At 38.8% G+C, this 27,840-nt stretch overlaps 2 protein-coding genes across 2 annotated transcripts in view; one reads left to right on the top strand and one right to left on the bottom strand.

Moving 5' to 3' along the window:
• Nucleotides 1-3,428: 3,428 nt before the first annotated feature.
• Nucleotides 3,429-27,840, top strand: part of PLEKHH2 (pleckstrin homology, MyTH4 and FERM domain containing H2) — a 100,069-nt gene continuing 75,657 nt past the window's right edge. Inside the window, exons 1-3 of the mRNA XM_036263175.1 lie at nt 3,429-3,521; nt 19,175-19,304; nt 25,956-26,018. Coding sequence (XP_036119068.1) covers nt 19,182-19,304; nt 25,956-26,018 — 186 coding nt within the window. The 5' untranslated portion in view covers nt 3,429-3,521; nt 19,175-19,181. The remainder of the gene's footprint in view (nt 3,522-19,174; nt 19,305-25,955; nt 26,019-27,840) is intronic.
• C1GALT1C1L (C1GALT1 specific chaperone 1 like) lies at nt 24,580-25,769 on the bottom strand. The gene is given in 9 exon segments (XM_036263406.1): nt 24,580-24,713; nt 24,716-24,755; nt 25,016-25,073; nt 25,075-25,120; nt 25,123-25,190; nt 25,192-25,303; nt 25,306-25,486; nt 25,488-25,618; nt 25,766-25,769. Coding segments are annotated over 9 exon segments (774 nt in total).

A 27,840-nucleotide genomic window follows, 5' to 3' on the forward strand; every position in this document is an offset into this window, starting at 1 on the left:
CTGCCACATCCGATCTTGTCGCGTCCCCAGTTAAAACACATCCGTGTGTCCCTGGAACTTGTTAGGACTACAGAATCTTGGTCTGCGTCCCGAGCCTATTGAGTCTGCTTTTTTTTTTTAATCCTCACCTGAGGATATTTTTTTATTTCCTCAAGAGTGGCGGGGGGGGGGCATTGACTGGTTGCCTCCTGCACAACCCTGACCAGGGCCAGGGACGAACTGCGACCATGGTATGTGCCCTTGACCGGAATCAAACCTGAGACTTTTTGGTCTGCAGGCTGACACTCCAACCATTGAGCCAAACCAGCTAGGGCTTCAATCTGCATTTTAACAAGACTTCACTGAGGTTTAAGAAGCACTATTCTTCAAGGTCCCACACAATCTAGCCCTCTTTCTTCTGCAGCGACCGCCTGCCCTTCTCTTTTGTTCCTTGTGTCCCTGACTCAGCGGCATTCAGTCCCTCCAATGTCTCAGGCTTCTCCTCACTGTAGGACCTGGTACCTTTTGTTCCCACAACCTGGGATACTTTTCCCTATCCCTTTGCTTTTGCCTGGTTAATTCCTTCAGCTCAACTTTCTTTTTCTCAAAGAAGGACTTCCCGATTCCTAAGACTGGGCCAAATCTTATTATTCAGTAGCACAGACCTTGTCCTTTTCCTTCAAAACAATCTAATGCAATTTTTAATTATATATAGGGGTGGGCAAAATATGTTTATAGTTTTTCATATGGAAAAAGACATGCAGGTTATGATTATTACAATAGCTTTATTAACTCAAGAATGTCACGATGGCACAGTGCACTCAGGTACAATCTCATAAGTGCTGAATTTGCCAGCCCTCATTATTCACACATTCTTGTAGTCTTTGAAAATTAGTAAACAAGCCTGAATTTTAGTGACCTGCTTGGATTGGCCCTACTGCCTCCTGAGGTGGTTGAATTCAAATCTACTTTTGCCCACCCCTGTATTTATTTGTGTGGATATTAATGAATGTGCATATTTTCCCCTAGACCAGAGCTCCATGAAGACAGAAACTATGTCTGTATTGCTCATTTTCTATTCCTCAGAACCTAGTATGATGCCTGGAATATTTTATGTACTTGATAAAATATATATCCCTTGCCACCTTCATTCATTCATTTAACAAATATTTATTGTGTACCTACTATATGCCAGGCCCTGTGCTATAGACTAAATATGTAGTAAAGAAGAAAACCAGACAGTTTCTATTCTCACTACAGTCTAGTGTGTGTGTGGGGGGGATTTGGAACAGACAACCAAATAATCAGAAATAAATATAATATTACAACTGAGATAACTACTATGAAACAAATGTACATATACCGTGAACATTCATGAAAGCTGGTCAAAGATATTTTTCAGTTGCTGCTACTTAATATAGAAAACATAAAATTCAACATGTATTTTTTATAGAACACCTTTATTGATGTATTTCATATAATATACAATTCACTCATTTAAACTGTACCTGTCAATGGCCTCTATACTCACAGAATTATGTAATCATCACCACAAGTTTTAGAATGTTTTCATTTCCTCCAAAGAAAGTCCTCTCCCTTTAGCCATCACTTCAATCCTTCCCTGTCCCTCATAACCACCAATCTACTTTCTGTCTCTATAAATTTACTATTCTGGACATTTCATGTAAATGGGATCACACAAAATGTGATCATTTATGACTGACTTCTTTCACTTAGTATAATATTTTCAAGGTTTATTTGTGTTGTAGCATTTATCAGCACTTCATTTCTTTTTATTGCTAAATAATATTCCCTTGTACCATATATTTTTCTTAGCACAGCCAGAAACAGGTTGCCATTCCACTGTATTCTTCACAGCCAAACAAATCCAATTTGTCATGTTTTTAGAAAAAGGTGACAGTAAGTAAACGTTGGCTGAGCCTAACATGGGTGGTAGCAGTGTTTAGAAAGCTTCTTTTCATGAGTGACTTTATTCACTCCACTCTCTTAGTCTATTTAGCATTCTGACTCACAAACGGAAGTGATTCTATTTTGGCATTCTTTCTCCTGCTCTTAGTTCGCTGGTCTCTACTGACTTGCTGTGTTAAATTATGCAAGTTACTTAAACTCTGTTTATTTAACTCCTGTGTGCTCTGTAAAATAAGCCCTGTCCAGCCTGATTGTTTGCCAAAGCTGTTTGGAGACAATTTTTCATATGATATGCATCATCAGCTCCCACAGAAGGCAAAAGGAATTTGATGTGTGGGGGTAGTCTGGGATCCAGTCCAAAATTAGTGCTCATCTGGAAGAAATATGGAAGCCTGACACTGGCTTACTGGCCTTTTAGTCATATTTACTTATTGCTTTCCCTGTAAGGAACTTTGTAAATCTTTATCCCTTTTGTGCTTTTTCTATATAAGGTGAGATGAACTTTGGGGGGGGGGGGGGGAGTTTGTAATGGGAAGAGCCTCTTACCCCCTCTATTGGCCAACTGTGAACCAAAGAGAGTAATTTGTCTGACCTAGTTTTGTGAACCTGGGGAAGGATTACCCATAACATTCAGAATCCTCTCTCCTTCTCTCCCTTTCTCCTTCCAGCCCCCAGATTGGCCTCTCCAGACCCTATCTTGGGAAGTAAAATCTAATTAGACTAAAATCATCATTCATCTACTTGTACATTCTCTGTGCTGGCTGCTGAGGAGGATGCAAAAGAAAGAAAACAAAATTCTAATTTCAAAGGTCTAACAGAGAGAGAAAAGGTGCTACACAAGCAGAATGAGCTAAGTGCTAAGAGGAAAAACCTAAATGCTCAGGGAGCAGAAACAAGAGAAGAGGTGGGGCGACAAGCGTGGTTGCATGAAGAGGATTTGGGCGGTGTCTTAGAAGGGGGTAATTAGAACTTTTCGAGGTGAACACAGACAATAGTTGATAAATGTCCCAAAAGGACTTCGCCGGGGTGGGGAGGTACACAACAATAGTCTTCGACGTGTGAAGAGCAGCTGTGAAAACTAAAGCTGAGAAGTGGGATGGAGGCCTTGAATACTAGACTAGGAAATCTTGTTCTTGATAATTTAAGCAAAAGGAAGCCAGTGAAGGTCTTTGGCGGGGTGTCCTTCAAAACTTCACTTCGGGACAGTTAACCTGGCCAGAAGGTGAGGATGGATTGGTAAGAGGAGAGACTTCAGGCTGGGAGGTCAAACAGGTGGGTGCGGAGTCGAGGCAGAAGGATGGAAAGGAGGTGACCGCTGCAACAGGCTCAGAGTTGGTTTGTTGAAGGCTAGGGGTAGACTCCTGGACAAAACTCCCTCCCGCTCCGGGGACTGGGAGGAGTCAAAGTTATAGCCACATCTCCAGGTGACGTTGGGCGCTCGGATGGGACCTCCGATTGGCTACTCCTGCCGCCAGTCCCGGCAGGAGGCGGTGCCCTGCCCCCGTCCGCTCCGGGCTCGGTGTGTGGCGGGCGCCGGCTGAGAGCCCCGGGAGCCCCGCACCAGGCGCGGCTGGGACTTCGGGCGCGGCCGCCGGCACCCGTAGCGGAGGTAGGCTAATTGGAAGGGCCGGGGGTTGAGGGGCGACCTCAGTGCCTTGGATGCCCGTGTATCCCCGCCCCCTTGAGAGCAAGCATTCCCGGGGGCTCGCGGGACGGAGGATGGGGGCGGCGGGCCGAGCCGGCGAGCGGGGACCCCGGGGATGGGACGGCTGGCGCAGGACTCGCCCCCCACCTTCCGCCTCACCCCTCTGACGTCGCCGCCTGCTGCCCCCAGGACTGGGGTCTCATCAGGGGGCGGTGGCCGGCGGCTCCTCGCTCCCCGGTCTCCCATGACATTTTGTTTGAAAAAGCTGGGCCCGGGTTTGTGGCGCGGAGCCGGCGCTCAGGGGGGTGCACACGGGAGCCCTGCGTCCCTGGCCAAGTGGCCCACGCAGTTAGGGATGCTGCGGCTTGGCGAGGCTTCTGGGGAGCCCCGCGTGATCTCCGGGACGAAACTTCTCAAACTTGTTCTACACCTCGAGTTGCCGGAATATCAGAGTGCCCCTTAAGGTGACCTACCATGAAACTGCGCTGTCCCTGAAGTTATTCGGCCACTTTAAAAAACACACAAAAAACGGAACATTGAACCATGGATTTTGATGTGCACAACGCAGTGGAAAGAGAAGTTAAACCATTCACGCTGTAGAAGTTCTAGTGCTGGGCTACCTGCAGGTCACTGCTTTCTTTGTGAAAACGCCTGTCTCAAGCCTCCCCGCACAGCCCTGTGTGCCCCCCAGGAGCTGTGGAGTGAGGAGCATGGCTGTTCCACCGAAGGTCACAGGCTTTGCTGAAGTGAGGCTGGGTGGTGGTCGGGAGGATGCTTAAAGAAGGCATACTCAGTGTGTCAAGAAAGATATCTTTTCTGCTCAGTGTGGTCAAGAAAGACATCGTTTCTGCTTTAGAAAATACATACATACATACGTACATACATACATACATACATTACAGTTACCTGGGCAAATTAAGCTGTTCCCAAAGAGGAGAGCAGGAGAGTATGAGTGGCCACCCTGAGCTTCATTAGGATAAGCCTAGGAAGATGAATTCGTTCTTTTCTTTTTCTTTCCCTTTTGGGATTTGGAAGAGAAACAGGAAGTCAAAGATTCAGAGAAAAGAGCTTTCACTCCACAATTGTAAACAGTTAATTTTGTGTCAGTAAATATTTCCAAAGTCATTGGGGACATTTGGAAAGCCAGTCTGTTTTTCTCTCTTCACTGCAGTGGAAAGATTACTTTCAGATTCAGAATCTAGTAATGTCTTTAGCAAGTGAGTATAGCTCCCAAAGCTATATAATTGGTTCTGTAAAATCAGTGGTAATGGAAAAGGATGGTGGATATTGTTCAAAATTAGAATCTTTACTCAAAATATGCATTAACACAGCAGTTACTTTGTACTAACTGGAATTACAGAATGAAATGAGGAAATCAGGTGTCTAGACCTCAGGGCAGACACATTAGCCAACCAATCTAGTTTAGAATTTAAAAAAAAAATGTTTTTATTGGTTTGAGAGAGAGAGGAAGGGAGAGGGAGAGAGAGGGGGGAGAGAGAGAGAGAGAGAGAGAGAGAGAAACATGGATGTGAGAGAGAATCACCAATCAGTTACCTTCAGCATGCACCCTGACCGAACCTGCAACTCAGGCATGTGCCCTGACCAGGAATCAAACCAGAAACCCTTCAGTGCACTGGACAACGCTCAACCAACTGAGCCACACTGGCCAGGGATAGTTTTGAATTTAAAAAAAAAATCTTATTAATAGGGAATGCAGATATTAAGTGCCAATAATATGTTAAGGTTTTGCTACTTCAGTGTAAAATAGGTGATTAGCATAACCAAAGAAATGAATAGGCATGATTAACTTAAATTTTATATATTGTGTCATTTTTATAGCAAAGTAGTCTTAGAAAGATGTATGTCTGATTCTTGTCATTTTTGAGGTTAAGAATTCCCTCTAAATTATTACGGTGGAATTCTTGACAGGGATTAACTACAAACAATGGATCATCAAATGTGTAAATGTTGACCTAATATATATTTACTTAAACTATTACTTTTTACTCATTTTTAAATATATGCTTTTTAAAAATTGAGGTATAATTCACAAACATTTCAATTTACCCTTTTAAAGTATGCAGTTTCGTGGTTTTTAGTATATTCACAGGGTTGTACACCCATTAACACCAGTTAATTCTGGAGTATTTTCTTCACTCCAGAAAGAAACCAAAAATGGATCGCTATTGCACTCTCTTCACGGCCCTTGGCAACCACCAACCAACTTTCTGTCCCCTTGGATTTACCTATTTTATATAAACGGAATCACACAATATGTGACCTTTTGTGTCTGGCTTCTTTCACTTGGAACTTAGGGTAATATTTTCAAGTTTCATCCATTGTAGCACGTGTTAGTACTTTATTCCTTTTTTTGTGTGTAGTTGGATAATATCCATTCATCTGGTGATGGACATTTGAATTGTGTCTACTTTTTGGCTAGTGGAACAGTGCTGCTATGAACATTTGAGTACAAATTTTGGTGTGGATTTATGTATTCAGTTCTCTCGGGTATATTCTTTGTATTAGAGTTGCTGCATCATATGTTAACTTTACGTTAAAACTTTTGAGGAATTGTTAAAACTATTTTCCAAAGCAGCTGTACCATTTTTATGTTCCCAGTAGTAATGTATGAGAATTCTACTTTCTCTACATCCTCACCAACACTGTTATTACATGTATTTTTTTAATTATAACCATCCTGTTTGGTGTATTTTGGTATGTAATTGTAATGGCCATTTGTACATATTCTTTAGAGAAATGTCTACTTAGATCCTTTGCCTACTTTTTAGTTGTTTTAGTTGTTGAGTTGTAAAAGTTTTTTGTAAATTCTGGATACAAGTCCCTTATGAGATACATGATTTGCAAATACGTTTTTCAATTGCGTGGATTATCTTTCACTTTCTTGATGGTGTCCTTTGAAACACAAAAGCTTAAAATTTTTATTAAGTCAGTTTATCTATTTTTTCTTTGATGGCTTATGCTTTATGCATTATAGCTAAGAAACTGTTGTCTGTCCAGGGTCACAAAGACTTATGCCTGTGTTTTCTTCTAAGAGTTTAGAGCTTAGGCATTTTTTTTTTTTTTTTTTCCAAAAATTTTTTTTTTCTTTATTGACTTTAGTGAGAGAGGAAGGGAGAGGGAGAGGGAGACAAGCATCAGTGAGAGAGAACATCAATTGGTCGCCTCCAGCACGCCCCCCACTGGGGATTTGGCCCACAATCTGGGCATGCTCCCTGACCAGGAATTGAACTAGTGACTTCTTGGTGCATGGATCAATGCTCAACCACTGAGCCACACCAGCCAGGCCAAGCTTAGGCTTTTATATTTAGGTCTTTGATCCATTTTTGAGGGTTTGTTTTTTTGTGTGTGGATATGATATAAAGTGTGGGGTTGGGAGGTCCAAATTTTTCTTTTGCATGTAGATATTCAGTTGTCTAGCACCATTTTTAAAATTTATTTTTTATTTTTCAATTACAGTTTAAATTCAATATTATTTTGTATTAGTTTCAGATGTACAACACAATGTAGATAATCATATACTTTACAAAGTGTTCTCCTTGATATTTCCAGTACCTATCTGGCAGCACAATATTATTGACTATATTTCCTATGTTGTACTTGACATCCCCATGACTATTTTGTAACTACCAATCTGTGCTTCTCAATCCCTTCACCTTTTTCACCCAGTCCTCAACCCCTCTCTATTGCCATTTTTAAAGAAGACTATTCTTTCCCCATTGAATGGTCTTGCACTTTGTCAAAAATCAGCTGCATGTAAATGTGAAGTTTTATTTCTGTACTCTTAATTTTATTCCATTGATCTCTATGTCTACCTTTTTGCTAATACCATATAGTCTTGATTACTGTAGTTTTATTGCAGTTCTTGAAATTGGAACATGTGAGTTCTACAGCTTCTCAAGATTGTTTTGCTTATGCTGCCTCTGCTCAATTTTCATAAGAATTTTAGGATCAGCTTGTTAATTTCTGCAAAAAAAATGCATTTGGAATTTTGATAGGGACTGCATCGAATGTATGTAACCATTTGCAAGTATTGTCATCTTCACAATATTAAGTCTTCCAATCTATGAACGTGGGATGTCTTTCATTTATTTAGGTCTTTTTAAATTTCTTTCAATGATGTTTGGCAGTTTTCAAAGTACAAGTCTTACACTTCTGTTAAATTTATTCCTGAGTATTTAATTCTTTGTGATGCTATTATAAAGGAAATATATTCTTTTTTTTCCCTTTATTTATTTTTTTAATTTCATTTTTGTTACAGATGTTTCTCCTTTTTTACCCCATTGACACCCTCCTCTCCATCCCCCCCACCCCATCCCCGGCTTTGTTGTCCATGTACATTGGTTATGCGTACATGCATATAAGTTCTGTGGTTTATCTCTTCCCTCCCCCCACCACCTCCTCTTCTGAGGGTTGTCAGTCTGTACTCTACTTCCATGTCTTGGTCTGTCTTATTCTTCAGATTGTTATGTTCATTATATTCCACAAATAAGTGAGATCTTGTGGTATTTGTCTTTTTTCTGCTTGGCTTGTTTCGCTTAGGATAATACTTTCCAGGTCCCTCCATGTCATCTCTAAGGATAAGAGATCTTTCTTTCTTACAGCAGCATAGTACTCCATTCTGTATATGTACCACAACTTTTTTATCCATTCGTCTACTGATGGACACTTGGGCTGTTTCCAGATCTTAGCTATTGTAAATAGTGCTGCTATGAACATGGGGGTACATATATTCTTTCTGATTGGTGTTTCATGCTTCCTAGGGTATATTCCTAGAAGTGGGATCACTGGGTCAAATGGAAGTTCAATTTTTAATATTTTGAGGTAACACCATATTGTTTTCTATAGTGGCTGCACCAGTCTGCATTCCCACCAGCAGTGTACTAGAGTCCCCTTTTCTCCACACCCTTGCTAACACTTGTTGTTTGATGATTTGTTGATGGCGGCCATTCTGACAGGTGTGAGGTGATACCTCATTGTTGTTTTAAGTTGCATCTCTCTGATGATTAGTAATGTTGAGCATTTCTTCATATGTCTCTTGGCCATTTGTATGTCCTGTTTGGAGAGGTGTCTATTCAGCTCCTCTGCCCATTATTTAATTGGGTTTTTTGTCTTCCTTTTGTTGAGTCGTATGAGCACTCTATACATTTTGGAAATTAACCCCTTATCTGATGTATCATTGGCAGTGATGCTCTCCTATACAATGGGTTGGTTGCTTTTCCATTTTGATGGTTGTTTTGCTATGCAGAAGCATTTAGTTTGATGTAGTCCCATGTGTTCATTTTTTTCCTTTGTTTCTGTTGCCTTAGGTGATGTATCAGTGAAAATTCTGCTGCGTATGATGTCCAAAATTTTGTTTCCTACATTTTCTTCTAGAATTTTTATGGATTCATGAGTCACATTTAAGTCTTTTATCCATTTTGAGTTTATTTTTGTATATGGTGTAAGTTGATGGTCTAGTTTCATTTTTTTGCATGTAGCTGTCCAATTTTCCCAACACCATTTATTAAAGAGGCTGTCTTTACTCCACTGTATGCTTTTGCCTCCTTTGTCAAATATTAATTGAGCATAATGTCTTGGGTCCATTTCTGGGTTCTCTATTCTGTTCCACTGGTCTTTATGCCTGTTCTTGTGCCATTACCAGGCTGTTTTGATTACAGTGGCTTTGTAGTACAACCTAATATCCGGTATTGTGATCCCACCTACTTTGTCTTTCTTTTTCAAGATTGCTGTGGCTATTTGGGGTCTTTTTTGGTTCCATATGACCTTTTGAAGCATTTGTTCTAGTTCTGTGAAATATGTCATTGGTATTTTGATGGGGATTGCATTGAATCTATAGATTGCTTTGGGTAATATGGACATTTTAATGATGTTAATTCTTCCAATCCATGAACAAGGTATGTGCTTCCACTTTTTTATATCTTCCTCTATTTCTTTTTTCAATATCCTGTAGTTTTCTGCAAATAGGTCCTTTACTTCTTTGGTTAAGTTTATTCCTAGGTATCTTAATTTTTTTGCTGCAATGGTCAATGGGATTGTTTTTCCCGATTCTCTTTCTGTGAGTTCATCATTGGTGTATATGAATGCCGTCAATTTCTTCACATTAATTTTGTATCCTGCTACTTTGCCAAATTTATTTATTAAGTCCAGTAGATTTTTGATGGAATCTTTAGGGTTTTCTATGTATAATATCATGTCATCTGCAAATAATGACAGTTTCACTTCCTCCTTTCCAATTTGGATCCCTTTTACTTTTTTCTTCATGTGTGATTGCTGTGGCTAAGACGTCCAGTACTATGTTAAATAAGAGTGGCGAAAGTGGGCATCCCTGTCTTGGTCCTGTTCTTAAGGGAAATGCTTTTAGTTTTTGCCCATTGAGTATTATGTTGGCTGTAGGTCTTTCAAATATGGCCTTTATTATGTCAAGATATGATCGCTCTATTCCCACATTGCTGAGCGTTTTTATCAGAAATGGATGCTGGATTTTGTCAAATGCTGTTTCAGCATCTATTGATATGATCATGTGGTTTTTATTCTTCATTTTATTTATGTGGTGTATCGCATTTATTGATTTACGAGTATTGTACCAGCCTTGCATCCCTGGGATGAATCCCACTTCGTCATGGTGAATAATTTTTTTGATGTATTGCTGGATCTGATTTGCTCGTATTTTGTTCGGGATTTTGGCGTATATGTTCATCAGGGATATTGGCCTGTAGTTTTCTTTCTTCGTAGTGTCTTTTTCTGGTTTTGGAATTAGAATTATGCTGGCTTCAAAAAAACGAGTTTGGAAATCTTCCTTCTTCTTGAATTTTTTGGAATAGTTTGTGGAGAATGGGTGTTAGTTCCTTTTTGAATGTTCGGTAAAACTCCCTCATGAATCCATCCAGGCCTGGGCTTTTGTTTGCTGGGAGAGTCTTGATTACCTCTTCAATTTCCTTAGTTGTTATTGGTCTGTTCAAGTTTTCTATCTCTTCCTGGTCCAGTTTTGGGAGACTGTGTGTTTCTAGAAATTTGTCCATTTCACTTAGATTTTCAAATTTGTTGCCATATAATTGTTCATAGGAGTTGTTAACGATCTTTTGTATTCCTGTGGTGTCAGTTACTTCTCCTCTTTCATTTCTGATTGTGTGTATTTGGGTTCTCTCTCTTTGTTTCTTGGTGAGTCTACCTAAGGGTCCATCATTCTCGTTTATCTTTTCAAAAAACCAGCTCTTTGTTTCATTGATCCTTGAATTGTTTTTTTGGTCTCCATGTCATTTATTTCTGCTCTGATCTTTACTATTTCCTTCCTTCTACTTGCTCTGGGGTTTTCTTTTTGTTTGCTTTCTAGTTCTTTAAGTTGTCAGGTTAGATAGTCTATTAGAAATTTTTCTTGTTTCTTGAGGTAGGCCTGTAGTGCTGTGAACTTCCCTCTCAGAACTGCTTTTGCTGCATCCCATAGATTTTATTTTGTTGTGTGTTCATTTTCATTGGTTTCCAGGAAATTTTTAATTTCTTCCTTAATCTCCTCAGTAACCCATTCATTGTTTAATAACATGCTATTTAGCCTCCATGTGTTCAAATATCATTGCCCGTTTTTGTTGCAATGGATTTTTAGTTTCATGCCATTGTGATCTGAGAAGATGCTTGATGTGATATGAACTTGTAGAGATTTAGTTTGTGTCCTCTCATGTGGTTTATCTTTGAGAATGTCCCATGTGCACTTGAGAACAATGTGAATTCTATAGTTTTGGGGTGTAATTCTCTGTAGATATCTATTAAATCCATTTGGTCTAGTGCTTCATTTAGAGTATCTGTTTCCTTGCTAATTTTTTGTCTAGAGGATCTATCCAGTGATGTCAGCGGGGTGTTGAAGTCCCTGCTATGATTGTATTGCTGTCGATTTCTCTTTTGAAGTCCTCCAGTAGATTTTTAATCTATTTTGGTGCTCCTATATTGCATGCATATATGTTTATCAAGGTTATATCTTCCTGTTGGATAGATCCTTTCAATATTATGTAGGGGCCTTCTTTGTCTTTAGTTATGGCCTTCATTTTGAAATCTATTTTTTCAGATATGAATATTGCTACCCCAGCTTTTTTCTCCTTTCCGTTTGCTTGGAAGATTTTTTCCATCCCTTCACTTTCAACCTATGTGAGTCTTTTGTTGTAAGGTGGATATCTCGTAAATAACATATAGATGAGTCATACTTTCTTATCCAATCAGCTACTCTGTGTCTTTTTATCGGAGCATTGAGTCCATTTACATTAAAGGTGATTATTGATATGTACTTATTTATTGCCATTTTTGTTTAGTTTGGTTATATTTTTCTTCCTATTTCTTCTACTAATTACAGCAGTCCTTTTAACATTTCTTGCAGTGCTGGTTTGGTGCTAATGTATTCCTTTAGCCTTTTTTTTTTTTGTCTGGAAAGCTCTTTATTTGACCTTCTATTTTGAATGATAGCCTTGCTGGGTAGAGTAGTCTTGGATTCAGATCCTTGTTTTTTTATGACCTTGATTACTTCATGCCATTCCTTCTGGCCTGTAGTGTTTCTGTTGAAAAGTCATCTGAGAGCCTTATAGGGGTTCCTTTATAGGTAACTTGCTGCTTATCTCTTGCTGCTTTAGGATTCTCTCTTTGACTTTAACTTTTGGCATTTTAATTACTATGTGTCTTGGTGTGGGCCTGTTTGGGTTCTTCTTACTTGGGGCTCTCTGTGCTTCTTGAACTTGACTGCCTTCTTCCTTCACCAAATTAGAGAAGTTTTCTGTCACTATTTCTTCAAATAAATTCTCTAACCCTTGCTCATTTTCTTCTTTTTTGGGGACTTCTATGATGCGAATATTATTACGTTTCCAGTTGTCCCACAATTCTCTTAAGCTGTCTTCTTGTTTTTTAATCGTTTTTTCCTTTTGTTTTTCTGATTGGTTGATTTTTTTTTTTTTAATCCTCACCCAATGACATTTTTTCATTTTTTGTTCAGATAGAGTGGGAGGGAGAGAGAGAGAAACATTGACGTGAAAGAAACACATCGAGTGGCTGCCACCTGCACGACCAACCAGGGCCGGGAAGAAACCACAACCAAGGTACGCGCCCTTAGCGGGAACCGAACCCAGGTCTCTCTGGACCACAGGCCGACGTTCTAACCACCGAGCCAAACCGGCCAGGGCTGATTGGTTGCTTTTTTTTATCCTGTCTTCTAATTCACTGATCCGGTCTTCAGCTTCCTCTACTCTGCTGTTTAGACCTTCCAATGTGTTCTTTATTTCTGATATGTCATTCTTCATTTCTTCTTGGTAGTTTTTAATTTCCAATTGTTTGATTTTCAACATTTCTATGTGTTTATTCATGGTGTTGATGTCCTTATTCATGCTGTTGAGCTTCCTCAAGATCATGGCTCTGAATTCTAGCTCTGTTAACTTGCTTAACTGCATTTCATTTATCTCATCTTTGGTAGAGGTCTCTTGCTCTTTCATTTGGCTTCTGTTTCTTTGTTTCACCATTTTGGCTATCACAGTGGGCTTTGGAGCCTGCCAAATTTTCCCTGTGGGTGTTGGTGTTATGCTGTTTGTGGCTCCCTCTTCTGGGTTGGGATAAGCGAGGGAGAACCCACGTTAAACACCACTGTCAAGTCTTACTTTCCTGGTTAGAGTTGCTGGGCCAGTAATGGTTCAGTTATCCTGTAACTTTTTGGCTGGAGGCTATCAGTCACGGTTACTTGAAGAGCCTTGGGTTTTCAGTTGAATGAAAAACTTCCTCAGGTCCTGAGTGTAAGGGGATTTCGCGAGGGTGGGGCACATGCTGGTTGTTAATTAGCCTCAATTTGCATTTCCATGGCACAGCTGGGTGGGGTTGAATCTCTGAGGGAGGGCCCGCTGCCTCTCCCTAGAGCCCTGGGAAGGAGTAAGATGGCCACCGCCCTGTGTGGCCACAACTCAGCAAAAGCTCTGAGCGCCCTCCAAATCCTGAGTGTCCCCACACAGTTCCAGTCCAGTCTGCTCTCCCTCTGCTGGAGCCCAAGGTGAGTGGCTGTGGCTATTTTAGCGTCTGTCCTGGCTCTGCACTGTGGAGCCACTTGGGAGTGTAACCCGAGGGTGCTGCTCACAGCTAAGGTCAGTGCTGTCTGTGGGCTCCCAGACCCCTCTTGTGCCTCCACAATTCTACCAGGATTGATTCAGTGTCCCTGGTTATATGGTCCTCACAAGCTGCTTTTCTGACGATTTGTCTTTATTTTAGTTGTAATTCCAGTTGGGTCCTGGGAGACAGTCTGTGTAGCTTCCATTTACTCTGCCGCCATTTTGCAATCCTATATTCTTGATTTCATGTTTGGACTTTTCTTATCTAGTGTATAAAAAAATAGTTGATTTTTGTATATTGATCTGGTATCCTAAAACTTTGCTGAACTTAGTTTTAATTATTTTTGTATGGATTCCTTAGAATTTTCTATGTACAAGATCATGACACCTGAAAATATAGGTAGTTTTAGTTCTTCCTTTCCAATATGGATACTTTCTATTATTTTCTTACCCTGACTAGAACCTCCAGTACAATGTTGACTTAAAGTGGTGAGAGCAGACATCTTTGTCTATTTCAGATCTTAGATGGATCCGTCATATACCATTAAGTATGATGTTAGCTGTGGACTTTTTGTAGATCCTTTTTATCAGGCTGAGAAAGTTCCCTTCCATTACTAATTTGTTGAATGTTTTTTTATCACGAAAAGGTGTTGGATTTTGTTGAATGTTTATCCTCATCTATCAAAATGATTATATGGTTTTTGTCTTTTATTCTACATGTGGTGAATTATATTGATTGATTTTCATTTGTTAAAAATGTTTGTTATTTTTAAAGCTATAAAAAAATTTTTTTAAATCTTTATTGTTGAATGTGGAATGTATTACAGATGTTCCTCATTTTTCCCCCATTGACCCACTCCTCCCCACTCCCGCCCCACTCCCGCCTTTACCCACACTATTGTCTGTGTCCATTGGTTATGCATATAAGTTCTTTGGTTTATTTCTTCCCACCCCCCAACCCCTTTCCCTTTGAGGTTTGTCAGTCTAGCAATGAATTTGTACTTCTTAATCCCTTCACCTTTTTCACCCATTCCCCCAAACCCCCTCCCATCTGGCAACCAACAAAATGTTCTCTGTATCTATGAGAATGTTTCTGTTCTACCTGCTCATTTTGTTTGTAGATTCCATTGTCGATAGATATGTATTCATTGCCATTTTGTTTGTTCATACATTTTATCTTTTTCTTCAAAAAGACCCTTCATCATTTCATATAATAACGGTTTGGTGGTGATGAACTCCTTTAACTTTTTCTTGTCTGGGAAAGTCTTTATATGGCCACAGATTCTAAATGACAGCTTTGCAGGATAGGGTAATCTTGGTTGTAGGTTCTTGCTTTTCATCACTCTGAATATTTCTTGCCACTCCCTTCTGGCCTGCAAAGTTTTTGACTAATCAGCTGACAGCCTTATGGGAACTCCCTTGTAGGTAACTAATTGCTTTTCTCTTGCTGCTTTTAGATTCTCTCTTTGTCTTGAACCTTTTGCATTTTGATGATGATGTGTCTTGGTGTGGGCCTCTTGGGGTTCATCTTGTTTGGAACTCTCTGTGCTTCCTGGACTTGTATGTCTGTTTCCTTCACCAAGTTAGGGAAGTTTTTTGCCATTATTGTTTTAAACAGGTTTTCAGTTTCTTGTTCTCTCTCTTCTCCTTCTGGCACCCCCAAGATGCGAATATTGGCACGCTTGAAGTTGTCCCAGAGACTCCTTACACTATCCTCATTTTTTTGGACTTTTTTCTTTTTGCTGTTCTGATTGGGCATTTTTTACTTCCTTATAGTCCAAATCGATGGTTTGCTTCTTGGATTTACGTACTCTACTACTGAATCTGTGTAAATTATTCTTTATTTCAGTTAATGCCTCCTTCATTTCTGACTGTGCATCCATCATTTCTGACTGGTCCTTTTTTATGCTCTTGAGGCCCTTCCTAAGTTCACTGAGGTTCTCACTAAGTTCATTGAGCATCCTTATAAGCTGTATTTTGAACTCAGCATCTGTTAGGTTGCTTATCTCCATTTCGCTTAGTTCTTTTCTTGGGGTTTTGTTCTGTTCTTTCATTTGGGACTTGTTTCTTTGTCTCCTCATTTTGGCTGCCTCCCTGTGTTTGTTTCAGTGTATTACTTAAGAGCGGTATGGGGCTAGCTGAGACCAGATGCTGCTTGTTTGAAAGAATTTAGGAAAAACTTGAAGCAGGATCCAAGACAGGCCAATCCTATGGTTAAGCAAGTGGCAACAGCTTGGGTGGGCTTGAAAGTTGGGTGGGGCGGGGCCTCAGGGAGTCAGCAGGGCGGGGCTACCAGTGTGAGCCAGGTTGCTGGAGTCCCAGATGTGGCGACTATATGCCGCCCCCGGGAAGGGCTCACCAAAGGAACAAAGGCCTCTGAAAGCACGTTTGTCCCGAAGAAAGCTCCCTCTCCAGCCCTCGCTCCAGTGCCAAACAGCTCAGTTCTTCCCTGTATGTCTCTGGCGCCCCTCGAGCTGCCTCCCCTCCGATCTTAGAGGGAGAGAGTCCGATAAGTCCGTGCGCGGGCCCTTTGAGGAGCTGCCTGGGGCTCCAGCCACGTCAGCTTCCCTGAGCCTCAGTTCTTGCTGGCTTTTCCAGCCAGAAGTTATGGGGACTTCTCTTCCTGGCACTGGAACCTTGAGTGGGGCACCTGGTGTGGGACAGGGACCCCTCAGTCCTCAGGAAGGACGTGCCCAGCCGCAGGAGCCTCCTGATTTTTATCCGCCACATGTGGGTGTGGGACCAGCCTTTCGCGCCTCCGCCCTTCACACCCCCGCCCCTCCTACCAGTCTGGGTGTGGCTGCTGCTTTAATTCCATAGTTGTAGGACTTCCATTCAGCTTGATTTCAGGCAGTTTTGAATGATGGTTGTTCAGTAGTTTAGTTGTAACTTTGATGCGGTTGTGGGAGGACGCGATACCGCGTTTACCTACTCCGCTATCTTGACCGGAAGTCTCTAAAGCTATAGAAATTTTACAGTAAAATATGAACAAGTTAGTTTCAATGTAGAGCAAAAATGAACCAACATGAAATAGACTCTCCTTGTTGCTTTAGACATCTCTCTACATTTCTGTGCAGTGATAGGAATGGATGAAAACTTAGGATGTCTGTTTCAGGACTGCTTTGTTTTGTTTAGTTTTTGAATTCTCACCCCATAATATTTTTCTGTTGTTAGATAGAGTTGTTGGGGGGGGCATCGATGTGAGAGAGACACATTGATTGATTGCCTCCCACACTACCCCAATTGGGGCTGGGCATCGAACTTGCAACCTAGGTATGTGCCCCTGACAGGGAATTGACACTTGGGTCCATTGGCTGACGCTCTAACTGCTGAGCTGAACTGGCCAGGGTGGGATTGCTTTTTATTTTTTAAATTTATTTTTATTTCTTTTAGGGGGGAAGAGAGAAACAGAAACATCGATGTGAGAGAGACACATTCAGTGGTTGCTATCCACACGACTCCAACCGGGGCCAGGGACAAACTGCAACCAAAGTACGTGCCCTTAGCGGGAACCGAACCCCGGACTCTCTGGTCCGCTGGTCGATGCTCTATCCACTGAGCCAAATAGGCCAGGGCTGCTTTTTATTTTTAATATTTCATCCATATTTTCTTTCCTTGTACAAGCTAATGAAGAGAAATGAAGTAGCAGTAGAATTGAGACAAGGTTTGTGACCAACACACTGCATTATATGCTTCTACATCATTGATAGTAAATGTTAACATGGATAATGATAAAGGTTATTAACAAAACTAGTATCTTTAGGAAAAAACTCAGAAAACAATGTGGTGAGACTTGTATAAAAACAAAAAACAATAAAATGAAAAGAAAATGATTTCCAGTTCTACAGTGATAAGTTTCCCATAAATTATGGCTAGAATTTAGGAGCATCTGGAGGCCTTGACATGGTTGTGGTGCCCTTAATAATGTTGTAGCCTTTGTAGGACAACTTTGCTTATATTGATTTCTAAATTATTGAGTGATATAAGTATTAATGTGAAAACTGATTTAAGCATAAAACGATATATTTTAAAAGTCCCCCCTAGAGGATATTTTTTTATTGATTTTAGAGAAAGAGAAAGGTAGAGGGAGAGAGAGAAGCATTGATGTGAGAGAGAAACATCGATAGGTTGCCTCCGATCAGTTGCCTCCCATGAGCACCCCAACTGGGGATCAAACTGAAACATGGGTGTGTGCCCTGACCACGAAATGAACCTGTAACTGTTTGGTGTATGGGACAGTGTTGCAACCAACTGAGCCACCAGGCCAAGGCGAGCGTAAACAATATTTATACTAGGAAAATAATCTTTTGTGGGTTAGGGTTTATATTACACTAAATATGGGGAAAATAAATTTGATTAACATGTGAGGGAGACATATTTTTGTAATACAAAAGAGCAGAATAGTACACCTTCAACTGCAGTTCTGTCCACATATGCAGTTGCTGTCACATATATTCCATGGCTGGGGCTTGGCTTCTTCAGGAGATCCATTTCTCTGGACCGCAGGCCTACGCTCTACCGCTGAGCCAAACTGTCCAGGGCAGAAGATCCATTTCTAATGCAAATTTTATCAGTTCATAGCAAGACCAGTTAAGAAATACATTATTATCAAGCTATTTATTAAATGGCCTGATAAAACATTTACAAACATTTAAGACTACTTTTATGAATCCTGGAGCCAGAAACAATCAGGCTTTCAAAATCAAGTATAGTTTTTTGCACGTTAGAATTTCAAAACCACTTTCACTGCCTCCTCCCTTACAGTGCTTCTCTCTGGGATTAATCTTCTCCAAAAGGAAAGTTAATGGGGAAAACACTGACTCCAGGTTTATTTACTTAACATAGATGATTCCAAATTTTACATTTATGTGTTTTCTCTTCTTGCACCAAATAAAAATTATGCAAACTTGTCCAGGGTTATACTATTTGGCCTAGTTAAATATGCCAAAAGATTTTTGGCTTGAAAAAAACCTGGACCTGGACAAATTTAGGGTGGTGATAAGTAATAAGTATATTATAAATCCAAGCCTTCATTGTAGCACTGATATAAAGCTTCTTTAGGTCATTCTATCATGCTATCAATTGAATCAAATTGTAATGATTCTGTAAATTTAAGAGTGTGGTTAAATTATGAGTTGATAAGTTTTTAAAATCTTATCTGTTGAGCAGAGGTAAAATAATAATAGTACTCTGTATTAGTGGTGCTGTTATACTGTTCACAGTTGTGTTAAAAATAGCAGTATTTAATTTGTTCCTCATAACATACCCATGAAGAAGAATGATTTCGTTATCATGTTCCCCTTTTTCTGGATTGAATAAGCTGAGACATAGAAAGGTTAGGTTACATAGAAAGTTTAATTAACACAGTTGGGCCTCCAACCCTGTCTTACCATATCCCACTAAGTCCTTTCCATGAGCTATCACCAGTTCTGGAATTTATCTTAGAATTCAAAGCTTGTATATGAATATCATTACATGGATGATTAATGAATTACCCTGAATGCTAATTGCTACTATGCCATTTGAATGCTTTCTTTTATAGAATAAATATGGCAGAGCTTTCTGAGACAGAAGGACCAATAGATTGGAAAGAACGATGTGTAGCTCTGGAGTCCCAGCTCATGAAATTCAGGGTTCAAGCAAGCAAGATAAGAGAGCTCCTGGCAGAGAAGGTAAGCTTTTCTCCCTAGCCTTTGTTATTACACATCAGCTATTTAGAGCCTATGTCATATCTATTAAATAGCCTCAGTACTTTTGGGGGTAAATGTTTGAAACACAATGAATATAATTTAACTTTTTGTCAGGGCTCTGAAGCTGTATTTGGTCTAGTATTTTGCCAGTAAATTGGACTTTAAGACAAAAAACATTTCTTTGCAAATACTAGTGGAATATGTAAGAATTGTGTGTATTTGATGAATGTGGAGTGCATTCATTCCAGAGGGAAAAGCTGTAATTTATTTGATTTTACTAAAGAAGTATGACAGCATTTTGATCTACTTAAATGTTTGGGAAAATCATGTTTAAAGTGATTATAGAAGAACCTTCCCTATTGATAGTAAAACATGTTTATACTATACTTGAAAGTATGCCACTATTTAGAATTTATATTGACTACTGTAGATCACTAAACTATCATCTCAGCTAGAACTGAATTTAAGATAATTATATGCTTCTCTTAATAGTTCTAATCATGTAATTAAAATTTTATTTATGTCACAGAAATTTGGGGGGCATATATGTATATAAAATGAATAGATAAATTCATTCATTAAATAGATATTCATTGAGGACTTATTATGTGACAGACACTGTTCTCAATGCTACAGTTACAATTGTGAACAAGACAAGCCACGTTCCTGTTTCCAGGGAAGTTGTGTTCTAGATCTACACTGTCCAGCATGGCAGCCCCTAGCCACAAGTGGTTGCTGAGCATTTGAAATAAGGCTAGTTAAAATTGAGATGTGTTATAAATGTAAACTACACACCAGATTTCAAAGAATGTAAAATATCTCAGCAATAATTTTTGTATTGATTACATGTTCAAATGGTAATTTTTTGATATTGAGTTAAACAAAAAATATTAAAATTAATTTTACTTTTTAAATGTGAGTACTAGAAAATTTTAAAGTATACATGTGACTCACATTATATATTTTTATTGGACAGTGCTGTCTGGGTGAATGGATAAGTGATATTAATGGTCATTCAAAACTGATCAGAAGAACTTACAGGTGGTTTCTTAAACTCTAATCTGCATAATCTTTTTGGGGTGGAGGACTGGTACACGTATCACATCTCTAAAAAAGATCATCTTAAATATTCCTTTCATTGCTAGCTAAGAATCTCTTAGCACAGTGATATTCTAATGATATAACTACATATTATTAAAACCCAATAGAACATCATTCAGTTTAATATCATCTTAAATCTTTGTGCTTGAAAAAAAATACTAGTTTGAATATCTCCAAGTTGAGGAAACTTATCCTAATTCAGAGGTAGTGATATATGTTTGTCTTTTGCTCCTCTCTCTATAAAAATCATTTCCCAGGTTACTGAAATTTAGCTGGTATTTTCCACAATCCTAACCACCTCATACAATTATTTTTGTCTAGATTACCAATTATATTCATGTTGCTAAACCTCATAGATAACTTCCCAGGTGTTGCCTTAGCTTTTCAGCAGTTAGCATACTCTTGACCACAGCCTCCTCAACATTTCCTTGGTTCCCTTGACTTCTATACTCTCCTGCTTTTTTTATGGACTAAATAGTAGTTATGGTTATTTGGTTTCCAATTAATTGACCTTTAAATTCTAAATTTGATGGCAACATTTGTTTGGCTCTTTATAAGACTTGTTGCAATGAAATTTTTTGAGTGCCAATTTTTTAAAATTCTCACCCAAGGATACTTTTTCCATTTATCGTCAGATAGAATGGGAGGGAGAGATGGAGGAAGGAAGGGAGAGAGAGGAGAAAGGGGGAGGGAGGGAGAGAGAGAGAGAGACAGACAGACAGACAGACAGACAGACAGACATCGATTGGTTGCCTCCCGCATGACCCCAACCAGAGCGGGGGACCAAACCACAACCGATGTACGTGCCCTTGACTGGAATTGAACCCAGTACTCTTTGGTTTGTGGGCTGATGCTCCAACCAGTGAGCCAAACCGGCCAGGGTTTGAGTGCCCAATTTTTACACTTTAAGTGTCGTTTTCTGTACAAGTAAAATTGTAAATAACTTTTGCTTATTAATTTATGTTATTAGATTTTCTTTTTCCTTTGTCAGTGAATTAATTTTGAGAGGAATATTATTTCAAAATTGCTCTTTTAGTTGTGGTTTCTTTTCCTTCCTCTTTTTTTTGGGAGGGTCTTTTGTATTTTATATCTGTGGCTTAAATCCTTTGCCAGATCTAAGAGATGGAATTACTCAGATGTGTTTCATACAGTGGAAAGTGGATAAGTATGCCAAGTTACTCATGGTTTTCCAGTAAATAGATTCAACACCAATCTGGGAATAACGTTTTTCACAATGTTTTCTGTTGTATTCCATTATGAAATATTTTTCTCTGGATTGAAAATTAGTTTTGGTACCCACCCATGTTTTAATAAAAATACCAAGTATTTATTGATTTATTGTATGCTAAGCACTTTATAAAGCACTTTATAGATATGATTCTTCTAACAACCTGTGAAGTTATAAATTTTATTGTTCCTATTTTATAGATTAGGAAACTGATGCTTACTATGTGCCAGGCAATCTTTTAAGTGCTTTATATAAGTTAACCTTTTAATTCTTACAGCTCTGAGTTAGGTACTAATATTATCCATATTTACATAGGAGGAAACTTAAGTGAATAGTAGTTATTTAGCTTGCCTGAGTTTGTGCCATAAAGTAAGTGAGGAAGCCAAGATTTGAAGCCAGGAGTTCTGCTTTTAGAGGCTGAATGCTTAGCCATCACCCTATATGGCCTCTCTCATCTAGTTTTATTACCACATTCCTTGCTTTCTTAGATATGCTTACCCACTCATCTATTCTATTGTCTCTTCAGCCATGCAACATATAAATCCATCTCTGCTTGAGGGCAGGTATCTGTGTGTGAGTGTGTGTGTGTGTGTGTGTGTGTGTAGTAATAACAATTTACATAACATGACATATTTTTTCAAAGCGAACCCTATTGCGTTGCTTCTGCAGGCCAATTTGAGTCAAATATTGCATTCCAGAGGCCAGTCTGGTCCCATTCATAACCAATGGTTTTCTGTTAGGACCAGTCTGCTCCCATAGCTTTTCCCTAATAGTTCTCCACACCTTTCCCCAAATGGATGCTGGCCCAAGGCTGAAGATTCTTGAGAGAATACTCATTTGATTCTTTAGCCCTTTGCCAGGAATTCTAGCCAGCTTTTCTTTGCTGCAATAGTTTTTATTCTTAGTTCTGTTTTATTGGCATTGGCTATAGGCAGCTAACACTAGGTGCTAACTATGGTTCCTAAGCAATTAGTACAACCATTAGCTAGTTTAAAACCCAGCATAACCTTATGAGGTAACTATTATTATTTCCAATCTAAATATGTTGACATCAAGACTGAGAGTATTTGAATAGTGTGCCCAATATCACACAGCTAAAATTGCAGAGTTGGCATTAAACTGTAGATCTTTCATACTATTTTGTGATGCAGGTAATAGAGTGCCTGGCACATAGAAGTAACTCATTATTATTTTCCTATCTCTTTCTAAATGAACACACTGGTTAAGTGTACAAGGAGATGACTTAAACAAATGTAATTACCAATTAGTAGGAAACATCCTTCTGAATTTTTTAGGAAAGATGTGTGAGATGATCTCAGAATGTTTTTATAATGAAAGTTGCATTTCAATGATATGTACCTTATATTTTTTTGGAGACAAAGTAGGAGAATACATGGGATGTTTTAAAAAAGAACTATTTTGCATTTTTTACTTTTTTCATTATTTCCAAGTAACTTAGAATATTAAAGTTTGTGAAGAAAAAGGCCTTATTGAAGTCTTGGGCAAATACTGCTGTAAGTGGGAGAGGTCTTTAGAGGAATTTAAGGAATGGTGTTGGAAATATCTCTAGTATGCCAAATATAAACTCTTCAGGGAAGCCGCGATTTAAGTAGTTTTCCTTCTTTACAGTCTTACTAGTTTTCTGAGTCAGGGAGGGAAAAAGGAAAGTTTCATTTTTAGTTGAAATGAATGTTATTTCCTGTGGGTTAGATTTTCAATGAAAGGAAAGGGGTGAAAAATATGAAGAATTTTTTGTTTGGGTATCAGCATGGCCCCAATCACCTAATGCTGCCTTTAGCTGATACAGCATTTTTCTGGCCACCTGACCTTCCTTTTGTGACTGTGATTCCCCAGAGGTGGTTTAGAATTCTCTCATAGGAATGAGGAGTCCTTGGACAGCACAATAATTTGCTTTTCATATAACCAGACTTTTAATTCATCATCTAGATGTGTTTTCATAAAAAGAAAAAATACAAATATATTTTAAATATAAATAAGTTTTAAAGGCAAAACTCGTAATGGCTCTGCATCACTTCCACTGCATTCTGTGGGTCAGGGCAAGTCACAAAGTCATCCCAGAGTCAAAAGGAAGGACAGTGGGCCTCACCTCTCAGTCATCTTTGGTGGCTGTCAAACCCTAACTAATTACTTTAATTCACGTAGACTGGCATTCCAGCTATGCCCTTGCAGCTGACCTCACAATGGTCACTAATGGCCTCCTACTTAGTACATATATACATATATTGTGTATCATACTGCATATTATTTATGTATCTTATAATATATTGTTTACATAGTTTATATATATTTTATTATTTAAAAAATTTTTTTCTTTATTTATTTTTAGAGAGAGATAGAAACATCGATGTGAAAAAACATCAGTTGGCCACCTCCTGCATGCCACCCCCTGGGGGTCTGGCCCACAACCTGGGCATGTGCCCTGACTAGGAGCCAGCAACCTCTTGGTGCATAGGTTGTTGCTCAACCACTGAGCCACATCAGCTGGGCTATATTTTAACTGTTTTATTAGAGAAGTTTGAAACATATAAAGTAAGCAGAATATTGTAATGGACCTCCATGTACACATCACCCAGCTTTTATGATTATTAACCCAGGATTAATCCTTATTTCATTCATACACTGATCCACTCTCCCCTCCTATGTTGTATTGAAGCAAATCCCAAATATATTTTTTATTCACCTATGTACATTTTTAATAAACAACATAATAAAAAGAAACATACAAAGGTAATTTTAATATTCTATTTTATTTAATACAACATATTCAAAATATTGTCCTTTCAAGATGAGTCAACATAAAAAATTACTGAGATATTTTATACTTTTGTATTGGGTTTTCAAATAATATATGTATTATTGATGTGTATTTTACACTTACACCACATTTCATTTGGGACTAGCCACATTTCAAGTGCTCTTGGAGAGCACTGTTCTATTATTCACCTGCCCTCCATCATGTTCTGCCCCATTCTGAGGCAAGAAAACCAGTGTGGAATAATGTTCAAATGCTCTTATCTGGTACCTGCCATACATTATTACTATGATCTCTTTGGAATTAGTCCATTGAAAGTACTAGCCATGCCCTGGACAGTTTTGCTTGATGGTTAGATCGTCAGCCCGTGGACCAGAGAGGCCCGGGTTCAGTTCCCGCTAAAGACATGTACCTTGGTTGCAGTTTGTCCTCGGCCCTGGTTGGGGTTGTGTGGGTGGCAACCAGTTGATGTGTTTCTCTCACATCAATGTTTCTCTCTCTCTCTTCCTCCCGTCCCATCTCAAGATAAATGCAAAAATGTCCTCAGGTGAGGATTGATTAAATAAATAAATAAATAGTACTAGCCATAACTGAACAGCAGCTTTCTACTACTTGCTGAGTATTACTAGATATTGTCCCTTGAATCAGCAATTGATTTTGTATTAAATACAGCTCTTTCTTCAGAATCCTCTGCACTTCTGCAAGAACTCCTGCATAGTTGAGGCACACTGCCAGCTGCATGTCTTTAGATAACTTCTAAATTACTTAGATCTGTACACTTTTTAGTCTTGAGAAGGCTAACTCTTTACATAGACTCTATACTTAAGACAATTCCTTTTTCCATATTCATGTATTTCAAGTTGCCAGATGTTATTATGGGCCCAGATAGGAGGGATGTGATGCTTCCCTAGTAAACAGAAGCTACTTTAAACTTTCAGTGCCAGCAAATGTAGTGGGATGTGCAAGGAAAAACCAGATGTAGTTCTTGCCATAGTTTTCAAAGATGTAGTTGTAAGTTTTTCTCATCTGTATCCACGTCATCTTTTTAATATTAAACAAACTAATCGCTTTTAGTACATTAGGGCTTTGCATTGTTCCAGGGCTTGGTCCAAGTCTCTTTCAGTACAGCCCGATCATGCTCATTTTTGGATTCTCCAAGGATGATACAGTAAATACAGTTTATGAGATATACCACTTTCTGATATCATTGTGACTTTCTGATCAACAAGTCAAGTGTGACATTTGAAGTTTTACTATTCTCTTAAAATTAATTTATTGTTTTTACTGTGTGTTGACCAGTAATTTCTAGTTTTTAATGAAGAAAATTCTATTGATGTATACTCATGTGGTATGTATTATATTGTATTGAAAATATTAAATCTTTGGTATTTTGTTTGGTTTTTAAATATGCACTGAAAGAGCTTTTAATGTGATAAATTGCAAAGAAGTTGATGACACTGTGAAATTTCTAAGTCCCTTTCAAAAGGTAAATAGGAGTTTTTATATTTTTTCTATTTTCCTCACTTTACAGATGCAACAGCTTGAGAGACAAGTTATTGATGCTGAACGTCAAGCAGAAAAAGCTTTTCAACAGGTAGAGTAGAATTTTATTTTTTTAAATTTTTTTCCTTTTTCAATTTTAGAGAGAGAGGAAGGGAGAGGGAGAGAGAGATAGAAACATCAATGAGAGAGAACATTGGTTGGCTGCCTCCTGCATGCCCCTCCCTGGGGATCAGGCCCACAATCTGGGCATGTGCTCTGACCAGGAATCAAACCTGCAACCTCTTGGTGCATGGGTCGACGCTCAGCCACTGAGCCACACCAGCCAGGCGTAGGGTAGAATTTTAGTTAAAATTGTCTTTTTCTGCCTCTACCATATCAACATTGTTTTGCCCAAAACAGTCCTCAAAATCATCTTCTGCCTTCCTCTACATCTTATCATTTTGACTGCTCATAAGCTGAATTTATAGAGAAAATGGAGAATCTAGCTTTATTTTGCCATTTAACAGATTTTCTAAAGGATAAGCATACTTCTGTTAGGAAGTTTAATCTTAATTTTGAGAGAATCAAATATGGCTTCTATGGTAATCCTAGCTATAATGAATTTTTGTATATAAATAATGTTCATAGCAGCTTTATAGTAATAAAAAGTTGGAAATAATATGAAGGCCATATTATAGAAGAATAAATAAGTGAACTATATCCACTCCATTAAGTATTAAACAATTAAAAATAATTATTACAACCCTGGCTCTATATCTTGTTGAGATGTCATCCCATGCTTGTAAAGGTCCTGGGTTCAATATCTGGTCAACGCACATGCCTGGGTTGCAGGCCCAATCCCCAGCGAAGGGTGTGCAGGAGGCAGCTGATCATTGTTTCTCTCTTATTGATGTTTCTCTCTTTCTCCTCCTTCTTCTCTCTCTAAAATCAATTAAAACATTTAAAAAAAAGAAGTGTTATATAAATCATATTTTTAAAAATTATTATTACAAAAGAATATATACTACTAATAGGAAACAATGTTTAGAGCTAAATTAGAAAAATATATACAAAATTTTATACTTAATATGTTAATAAGTATGGGAGACAAGTCAAATGTTTGTTAAGTCACTTAACCCTTTCTGGGCCTTGCCAACATCAAAATGAGTGACTTGGATGAAGCCATCAGCCTTAAATTTGTTTAATGATCCCCCCCATCACCATTTATCCCCTCTGTGCCCTCTTCCACCTCCACCCACCCCCCTCCCTGCCCACAATCACCACACCATTGTCCAAGTCCATGAGTTCTCCCTTTTTTTAAATTTTTTCGTTCAATCCCTCCATATCCCCCCTGACACACACACAATATCTGCCCCCACCAGAGCTGTCTGCCTGCTCTCTATCTATGAGTCTGTCTCTATTTTGCTTGGTAGTTCAGTTTGTTCATTAAATTCCAAATATGAGTGAAATCATATGGTACTTGTCTTTCTCTGACTGGCTTATTTCACTTAGCATAATGTTCTCCAGGCAGCCCAAGAGTCCATCAGTAGATGAGTGGATAAAAAAGAGGTGGTACATTAACGCAGTGGAATACTACTTCACTGTAAAAAGGAAGCAAATTTTACCCATTGCTACAGCATGGATGTCTAATGATCTTAACTCCATAGCTTCACATTTTATGAAAAGAGGTCTTCAGATTCAGTCAAGTCAGTAATTTCAAAATTATTATTCCTCCAAGAAGTTTATATTAAGTTTTTTATCCTTGCTCTAAGTTAGTCATGTTTCTTTCCTTCAATTTGATAACAGTACTATCAATCTTGTTTTCACCTAAAAGATTTAATTTTACACAGCAGATTCTTTTAGTGGCCCGACAAATTTCCAAATAAACCCAAACTGACCTAATCCTTAATTTTCTTAAGTTAATTATACTTGAA

The sequence above is a fragment of the Molossus molossus genome, unplaced genomic scaffold (genome assembly GCF_014108415.1).
Source record: "Molossus molossus isolate mMolMol1 unplaced genomic scaffold, mMolMol1.p scaffold_m16_p_15, whole genome shotgun sequence".
Classification (NCBI taxonomy): Eukaryota; Metazoa; Chordata; class Mammalia; order Chiroptera; family Molossidae; genus Molossus; species Molossus molossus.